The sequence below is a fragment of the Passer domesticus genome, chromosome 22, assembly GCF_036417665.1.
Source record: "Passer domesticus isolate bPasDom1 chromosome 22, bPasDom1.hap1, whole genome shotgun sequence".
NCBI classification, from domain to species: Eukaryota; Metazoa; Chordata; class Aves; order Passeriformes; family Passeridae; genus Passer; species Passer domesticus.
The window spans coordinates 6,829,184-6,838,631 of NC_087495.1; the positions used below are offsets into that span (position 1 = coordinate 6,829,184).

General features: G+C 58.9%; 1 protein-coding gene across 1 annotated transcript; it reads left to right on the forward strand.

Annotated features, from left to right (window-relative positions):
* The first annotated feature begins 258 nt into the window (after positions 1–258).
* On the forward strand, positions 259–2,708 carry HES4 (hes family bHLH transcription factor 4). The gene is given in 8 exon segments (XM_064397025.1): positions 259–578; positions 752–847; positions 947–1,021; positions 1,023–1,035; positions 1,694–1,812; positions 1,814–1,999; positions 2,001–2,195; positions 2,197–2,708. Coding segments are annotated over 8 exon segments (873 nt in total). The 5' UTR covers positions 259–467; the 3' UTR covers positions 2,275–2,708.
* Positions 2,709–9,448: the final 6,740 nt, after the last annotated feature.

A 9,448-nucleotide genomic window follows, 5' to 3' on the forward strand; every position in this document is an offset into this window, starting at 1 on the left:
TCCCCCCGCCCGCCTCACCCCACGTGGCCGCGCTGAGGGGCTGAGGGAGGGGGGGCGTTCCGCGCGCGCCGTGACGGGGCGGGGGCGTGGCTCGCCGGGGTAAGGGGGGGTGAGGCGGGGACCAATGGGAGCGCGGGGGGGCGCGGGCGCCGGGCGCGGGCCGGGCGCCGATTGGCTGCGCGCGAGTGTGGGAACGGCGGCGGCGGCGGGTTCACACGAATGGGCGCCGCCGCCGCCGCCGCCGCCGGGCTATAAAAGGGCGCGGGCGAGGGGCGGGGGGCGCCGCCGCCTCACGCGCCCCGCGCCCCGCCGCACGCGCCCCCGCGCCCGCCGCCGCACGCGCCCGCTCGCCCCCTCCGGTTCCTCGCTTTTTTTTTTTTTTTTTTTTTTTTGGCCTCCCGGTTCGCCCCGCTCTCCCCCGTCAGCTTGCCGTTCGGGTGCATCCCCCCCCCCCCCGTAGTTCAGCCATGCCCGCCGACACGGGCATGGAGAAACCCACCGCCTCGCCCATCGCCGGCGCGCCCGCCAGCGCCAGCCACACGCCGGACAAGCCGCGGAGCGCCAGCGAGCACCGGAAGGTAAATGGAGGAGGAGGAGGAGGAGGAGGGTGCCGGCCGGGGGCGCAGCAGCGGCGGAGCTGGATGGCGGCAAGCCCGCGGCCGTGCCGAGGTCGGTGATGGTCGGGGAGGGAGCGGCGCGGGGGTCCCGGGGCCGCGCGGGGGCGCGCTGACCGGCTCCGCTCTGCCCGCAGTCCTCCAAGCCCATCATGGAGAAGCGGCGCCGGGCGCGGATCAACGAGAGCCTGGGGCAGCTCAAGACGCTCATCCTGGACGCGCTCAAAAAGGACGTAAGTGGGGCTGCGGGGACACCGGGGGGACCACCGGGGGGGACGGCGGGGCACGCCCGGCCGCGGGCAGCCCTGAGCGAGCCGCTCTCGCCCCCGCAGAGCTCGCGGCATTCCAAGCTGGAGAAGGCGGACATCCTGGAGATGACCGTGAAGCACCTGCGGAACCTGCAGCGGGGCGCAGATGACCGGTGAGCGCCAGCCCCGGGGGCACACCGGGCACGGGGCACCGGGCATCGGATCGGGGTCTGCACCGGGGATGGGGACCGGCGTCTGCACCGGGAGCTGAGGATAAGGGACTGGGGATGGGGACCGGGATCCGCACCGGGAGCGGGGGACAGAGAACGGGGACCGAAGGCAGGGCACCGGGAACCGGGCTCTGCACCGGTGACTGGGGGCGAGGAAATGGAGCTGGAGACAGGACGGGGCTCCTTACAGGGAACCGGACCGGGGGCTGGTACCGGGGTTAGGGACAGGGGAGCAGGAACCGGGGTTAGGGACAGGAGACCGGGAACCGGGCTGCACACCGGGGATTGGGGACAGGGGACCGGGATTGGGGACAGGGGAGCGGGAACCGGGCTCCAGACCCTGGGGTTAGGGGCAGAAGACTGGGAACCGGGCTGCACACCGGGACTGGGGACAGGGGGCCGGGAACCAGGTTGCACAGCCGGGATTGGGGACAGGGGACCGGGATTGGGGACAGGGGACCGGGATTAGGGATAGGGGAGCGGGAACCGGGCTGCACGCCGGTGTTCGGGACAGGGCACCGGGCTCTGGGGACAGGATACCGGGGCCGGTGCTCCGGACCTGCCGCTGACCTGCCGCCCCCGTCCTCCTCCCCGCCTCCAGCCGCGCTCAGCGCCGACCCCACGGTCCTCGGCAAGTACCGGGCCGGCTTCAACGAGTGCATGAACGAGGTGACCCGGTTCCTGTCCACCTGCGAAGGGGTCAACGCCGACGTGCGCACAGCGGCTGCTGAGCCACCTCTCGGCGTGCCTGGGCCAGATCGTGGCCATGAACTACCCCCCTCCTCCTCCTCCTCCTCCCCCGCCGCCCGCCCAGCCCGCACATCTGGCACAGCAGCACGTCCAGCTGCCGCCGGCCGCGGCCGTGCCCTGCAAGCTGAACCCCGCCGAGGCGCTGCCCCCCAAGGTTTTACGGGGGTTTCCAGCTCGTCCCGGCCACCGACGGCCAGTTCGCCTTCCTCATCCCCAACCCGGCTTTCCCCCCCAGCTCCGGACCGGTTATTCCTCTCTATGCCAACGCCAACGTGCCGGTGGCGGCGGGCGGCGGCTCGGGGAGCGCGGCCGCCACCCCCTCGGCGTCGCCGGTGCAAGGCTTGACATCATTTGGGGGGCAGCATCGGGCCGGCGTCGCAGGCCGGGAGTCCCGTGGGAGAGCGCAGCGAATCCGTCTGGAGACCCTGGTGACTTCCTCCGAGTCATCCCCCCTCCAAAAAGAACACAAAAATACCAAGAGACTCTCGTCGGCTCCGTTGTATGGAGCCCCTGTTATGTTTTGGGGTTTGTTTTTTTTTTAAAAGCAGATTTAAAGCGGAAAGGAAGAGAAGGACCTCGCTATGAACGTGCTATTTATTATTTTCAGAGGTTGGGATCTCGACTTGTATTTTTACTCCTTTCAAATGCCTTTATTTGAGATACTTTTTTTTTTTTTTTAAAGAAACGAACAAAAGAAAAAATAAATGAGAAATAGTTTTGTAACGAATATTCCAAAAGTTATAATGCCAAAGTTGTTTGTATCCCGTTGGTCTGTGGGTGTGTGCGTGCCTGTGTCGAAGACTTCCAAAAACGAAAAGAGAAAAAAAAAATGCAGGTGTTTCAATAAAGGAACTCTTTGAAATAGATTTTTTTTCCCCCACCCTTTCATTTTGTTTGAGAGTGGGCAAGGACGAGCTCATCTGTGTGAAAAAAAAAAAATAGGACTGGACTTTATGACTTTATTTAAAGAAATTGGAAGGGATTTGGGTAAGAAATTGTGGGGAAAAGTGATGGGGCTGAGGAGGGGGGGTTAAATATCCCCTGAGTTTTGCAGCCAGAAGAAGAATTCCTAAAAAAAACCCTGCTGCAAACACCTAGCTGCTCCCAAAACCCCAACCCCGGCTGCTGAGGGGGGTGGGCTGCACAGAAGTTACTCCGGGCCCACAAAAGCGGCGAGAGAGTCCGTCCCTATTGTCGGGAGGGTAATTAGGAGGTAGAAAGGGTCTCATCGAGTATGCAGCGGGCTCTTTGGGAAGTTGGGAGCCCTATTGAAGCGCCTGGGAACTCGGAGCCGAGGGTTAATGTGTGTCTTTTTTTTTTTTTTCTTTTTTTTTTTCCTCCTCCCCGGCTCTCTCATTGACAGGGCCAGATAGACTCTGATACTCAATGCTGTTGTAAATTCAATTGCCCGGCCTCACAATGCCCACCTCATAAAAGAGAATAACTCGGGGTTGTGGCTTTTTCTTTGCCGCGGAGCGGGGAGGGGGGTGGAACTGAGGAAAAGACAGTTTTGCCACCCATTCTGCCGCACCCCCGGCACTTGAATCGTGGCCAAGTGGAAGCAATTGCAGCCTCCCGCACGCGGAGCATGAGCCACTTCCAATTGTCACCAATTAAAAAGGGCCGCGCTGCGGAGAAAAGACCATTAGCGGGGAATGCTCGGGGTGCGGGGCGAAGCTTTGTGCTCCCTGCCCCGAATTTGTGAGGTGGGGCTGCCCCGGAACCCGCAGGAGAAACGCCGGGAGATGAGGAGGGAGTGCCGGAGGCAGCGCCCGGGGGTCTGCGGGGTCCCGACTGCGCCGACCCCCCCGGCCGGGATGGTGCTGCTGGGTGGGCAGGGGGTGAGCCAGGCAACGAGCTGATAGTTCTGGTGTTTGCACAGCGTCCAACGACACAAAACAGGCTTTTTTTTATTTTTTATATATTTTTTTTTAGAAGAGAAATGCAATTCCATCCTTTTCAAGGTCTGCTCCCATTAAGGCTGCAGCTCCTGTGAGAGCAGAGCCTGTGGCTGGGGGTATAAAAAGCAGATTATCGGCTCCTGGAGGCTTTTTACAGCTTCCTGATGGCTCAGGCGCGGCTCGATCAAGGAGCACAGGCTGCTCGGAGCCTGGTACCGATCCAGTCCGGCGATTCCTGCCCGCCACAGCGTGGGCAATCGATCAGTCTGAGAGCCCTCCATCGCCCGGGATCCATCTGAATCAGGAGGTTCCCAGGAGGGTTCGTTATGCAATCACAGACATAAAATCATGTTACAGCAATTCTCCTCCATCCCCCACGGCCCTCACCCCTCCTCCTCCGTCTGAAGGAGGCTCGCAGGAGCAGATGAAAGCCTGGCTGTCGCCTGCCTGCAACCAAATCCCTCCCTGGGGCAGCCCCGGCTCCCCCCGCCCCGAGATCCGCCAGATTCCCCCGGCTGCCGCGGCACCCAGCGAGCCGGGCCGGGCTGGGAGAGCAGGGCTGGGAGCAGGCAGAGCTCAGCAGCTCCTTCCCAGCGGGTTTGGAGCGGCGGCAGCAGCGCAAACACGACCCCGGAGCCCCCCGGGGGACGCGGCGGTGACAGCCGGGAATGTCACCGCGGCGTCACCTCAGCCCCCCCCGAGCCACCTGCGCCGTGCCCGGCTGGTGCTGCCGCAGAAATTGCAAATCCTGCCGAGGGATGCCGTGCCCGTGCAGGCGGGGGATCCGGGAGATGCCCGGCTCTGTCCATCCCACACCCCGCCTCTGAGCCGGGTTTTTGGGGGTGCTGGCTGCTCTCGTATCCTCCACCCCGAATATTTCTTGTGGTTTTGGTGTAGAAACTCCTGGTGCTGCGTTTTTTGAACTTCTGGGGCTGCCCTGCCGCGAGCTGCTTCCATTTCTTCCCCAGCTCATCCCTTCCAGGTTTATTCCCCTCCGACAGCAGCGCTGCCCAGCCCCTCCAAAAGCTCCCGGGGGCTTTTCCAGAGGCTTCTAAATTGCCTTTATCCCTTTAAAGGTGCAGGGAAAGGGCAAAGTGCGCGGCTGCCCAGAGGTGAAAGTCCAAAGGGATGCGATAAAGGCGGCCGGGAACTCCCGGGAATCACGGAATGCTCGGGGTGTGGTGGGGGAAGGAGAGAAAAATCGGAGATTCCTCCTCGGCCGAGCCGAGCTGGAGCAGCTGCGCCCCGTTCCATGGGAAAGGATGTGGGGAGAGGTGTGAACGAGGCACTTCCAGCCCAACGGAGCCGGGGATGGAGTTCCAGGCAAAAAAAAATCGCTGGAATGTTCGGCGGGGGCTCCGCAGCGCCGAGACCCCACGGGCATCCCGAGAAATCCTGTGCAGAGCAGGGAAAGGCTGCCCCAAACTCTGGGTAGGAATCAAAGCTCTTCCCAGCTCCCGAGCCTGCCCAGGAAAAGGAAAAACACCTGGAGAATCGAGGTTCTGGATGAGACTTTTCCCTTTCCCAGCTCCTGGGCCTGCCCAGGTCGCAAGGAAAAACACGTGGGAAAGCACTGGAGGTTCTGGATGAGACTTTTTCCCTTCCCAGCTCCTCTCCTGGTGCCTTTGGATTCTGCTTCCCAGTTTCCCACCGGCTGGGAGAGCTTCAAGGCTCCTTTCAGCCTGACCCACTCCATCCCTGATGCTGTGACTCTTTCTGGGATTATCCTCCTGCCTCCCATGGCATTTCCTCACCCTCTGCCTCCAGCAGCCCCATCTCCATCCCTTCCCTGCCCGGGAGGGGCTGGAAAAGGGGGCGCAGCCATCCCACATTTCCCACATTTCATTTCCCACGTTTCCCACATTCCCCACATTTCCCTAGGGAGGTGGAAAAGGGTCACAGAGGGATGGGGGCTCCGGGGCTGTGTCCCTGATATTCCCAAGGCTCCTAATGAGGGGGATGAGGGGGATGAAGGCATCCCCGAGCCCCAGGGCGATCCCGGAGCCCCCGGCAGGAGCGGGAGCAGGAGCAGGAGCAGGAGCAGGAGGAGGAGGAGGAGGAGGAGCGGGAGCCCGGCTCAATGGACGCGGGCAGCTTTCCTCGGGCTGTTAAGCTGATTAATTGAAATGAAGTTCCTCCCGAGCCTCGGCGCGTTCTTTGAGGTCAGGGTCACCGCACTGAGACGCTTAATCAGATCTTCCCATTTAGCCCCTCTTAGCCTGGCAGGGCTGGAATGCGGCCCTTTCAAAGCCGGGCTCTTGGCGCCGAATTCCTGCTCTATCTCCCTCTCCCCTTCCCCGGCAGCGGCACATCCACCATCAGGAAATCCAACCCAACGCCGCCCACCCGGCTCAGGTGAGGTTTCCACTGCCGGAGCCGCTAGGAAAGGAAATAAAATATCAAATATAAAATATCAAATCAGCTCGCAGGTTGATGCCGGGGGTGTGGATTCTGGGGCTCTTCTCCATCTGCTTTATTATTTTTTTTTCCCGTGGAAAAGCAGAATCGGGAGCAGCAGAGCTTCTCCCAGGCAAATATTTGTAAACAGCCTGCTTTCCAGAGGAGGGGAGGATTCCAAGGCCGAGCACAAAAATAGAGCGGAGCAGATGGGAAAGAGCCCCAGAGCCCGCGGGGGCTCAGCAAAGAGCAGCCCGAGTGGGTTTTGGCAGCGTTTGGGTGCTAAACCGGCCCCAAATCCCGAGCTCGGGAGCTCTGCTGGGATTTCCCAGATCCTCCGGGGCAGGGCAGGGAATGCTGAGCTCAGGGGGTGAAGGCAAAACCTTCCCCAGAGCCCAAAATCAAGCAGCAGCAGCAGATCTGAACCGAGCTCCGGTTCTGGAAGCAGCCCCCGGTTTGTAGGTTGCTCGTTAAAGCCGTTTCCATGTCCAGAGACGCCAGGATAAATCCAGATAAATCCAGGCTGCTCACCCAGGTTTTCTCTGGGAAGACAAAACAGGATCAGCTGGGAGAGGGAGGCTCAGATTGTGACCTTCTGTTGGTGTAACTCGCTTTAAAACCTGTCCCCTCACACAGGATGAGGCCAAAAAATGATCCCAAACCCCATTTTCTCTTTGGGAATCCTAAAGCAAAGCCCTGACCCAGAGGGATGTGCAGTGTGATCCCAGGGTTTTCCACGGGGCAATGGAATAAAGCCACAGGGACGCTGATTTCATCAGAATATTGGCATTTTCCACCCTTCCTGCTCCTGTTGCAGCTCCCCTCGCTGCTCCTGGTGCTCCCACACGTGGGATGTGGGCAGAACTGATCTCCTGGGCTCTGTAGGATCCCCTTTTATCCTCCAGCATCCCAGGATTGGGGGGCAAAGAAAGGAGAACAAACCCAGGCGCTGAGCAAAGCTGCTGGTGGCACCCAGAGAAATCACGGATTTTTTTAGCACACATTGCTTTTTGAGCTCTCCCCGCTAAAATCCAGCCGGGAATTGTTCTCCCATCGCTGCTGAGCATGGAAAGCTGTGTGTTTTTTGGGGGAGCACGAGGCAGAGCTGCCCCCAGGGTGCTTTATTTAACTGCAGACACGCTCGGCCCCCTCCACTGCCGGGTATTTTTAGTGGGCACCAAAGGGCAGCGACCTGGCCGGGAGGAGGGCGAGCTGGGCGGCCTTGGAGCAGCTCCACGGGGTGGGAAAGGGTGAAACGCCCCTGAGGGGAGGCTGCCCGGGCTGCTGTCACCGCCAAGGTGACCCGGGGACAGAGGCAGGGTGTTTACAAGGCTCGGAGTGCCCTGGCCCCGGGGGACAGAGGGGGAAGCTGTCCGTGCCCTGGCAGGAGAAATTCTGCAAGGACGAGGTCAGTGCAGGAAGGAGAGGCACAGAGACATCCCACGGGAGCTTCTCCTTCCTTCCCTTTGCTTTGCTTCCTTCCTTCCCTTTGCTTTTCTTTCCTTTTTCCCATTGCTTTTCTTCCTTATTTCCCATTGCTTTTCTTCCTTTCCCCCATTGCTTTTTCTCCTTCTTTACCAGTTTTATTTCCCTCCTTCCTATTGCTTTTCTATTTCTTTCCCATTGCTTTTTTCCCTTATTTCCCATTCCTTTTCATCCTTTTTCCCCATTGCTTTTCTTCCTTTCCCCCATTGCTTTTCTTCCTTCTTTACCAGTTTTTCTTCCCTCCTTCCTATTGCTTTTCTCTTTCTTTCCTATTGCTTTCTTCCCTTATTTCTCATTGCTTTTCTTCCTTATTTCTCATTGCTTTTCTTCCTTATTTCTCATTGCTTTTCTTCCTTTTCCCCCATTGCTTTTCCTCTTTCTTTCCCATTGCTTTTCTTCCTTCCTTCCCATTGCTTTTTTCCCTTATTTCCCATTGCTTTTTTCCCTTATTTCCCATTCCTTTTCATCCTTTTCCCCCATTGTTTGTCTTCCTTTCCCCCCATTGCTTTTTCTCCTTCTTTACCAGTTTTTCTTCCCTCCTTCCTATTGCTTTTCTCTTTATTTCCCATTGCTTTTCTTCCTTATTTCTCATTGCTTTTCTTCCTTTTCCCTCATTGCTTTTCTTCCTTCCTTCCCATTGCTTTTTTCCCTTATTTCCCATTGTTTTTTCCCTTATTTCCCATTGCTTTTCTCCCTTTTCCCCCATTGCTTTTCCTCTGTCTTTCCCATTGCTTTTCTTCCTTCTTTCCCTTTGCTTTTCTTGCTTTTCCCCCATTGTTTTTCTCCCTTTTCCCCCATTGCTTTTCCTCTTTCTTTCCCATTGCTTTTCTTCCTCCCCACCACTGCTAAAACCCCTGGCGAAGCTCCGCTCTCAGAACCCTGAAATCCTGGAATATCCAGAGCAGCCTCATCGATTTCCCTCCCATTCTCAGCACCCTGCCTCAAAATTTCCCCCCGAGGAGCTGGGCCAGGGGTTGGAAATTCCCATTTTCCACGTGCTGCCCCTCCAGGACCCCTCAGCCCCAAAGCCACCCCCGTGCCCTGTCAGATCCCATCTCCCAGGCGGGCAGGGATGTGCAGGAAGGGCTGGGATGAAGCTGATAATAAATGGAAGCTGGAAGTCTCCCAGTGCTGACCTGTCAGGCCGGGCTGGGATGACACATTCCGAGATAACAACCCGGGCTGTCAGTCAGAGCAGAGCCCGGCGTGACAGCTCTGCCTGACAACAGCCCTGACTGACAGCTGCAGGGATTGCAGCCTCGGCAATCCGAGCAGGGCTCCTCTCCAGCCTTTGGCAGGGTTTGAAACGCCGGGAAAAGCCAGGAGAGGTTGTTGGGCAGAGCACCTCGTGCTGGGAATTCAGGGCTGTGGGAGCTTTTGGGGCTCCCTGGTAGAAATCCCCAATTCTGGGGGTTTTGGTCTCACATCAGAGATCCTCCACCCTGCAAGGAGCTGCTCCCCATTTCCAGGTGTGGCTGCTCCCCAAAATCTGAGCCAGGAGAGGTTGTTGGGCAGAGCACTTTATGCTGGGAATTCCTGCTGGGAATTCAGAGTTGTGGGAGCAGTTGGGGCTCCCTGGTGGAAATCCCCAATTCTGGAGGTTGTGGTGTCACATCAGAGATCCTCCACCCTGCAAGGAGCTGCTCCCCATTTCCAGGTGTGGCTGCTCCCCAAAATCTGAGCAGCCAGCTCTGTCCCCTCGGCTGTGTCGTGCCCCTGGGTCCCCTTTGTCCCCTCTCCTTTGTCCCCTCTCCTTTGTCCCCTCTCCTTTGTCCCCTCTCCTTTGTCCCCAGCTCTGCCGGGGCAGCTCCATGGCCAGGGGG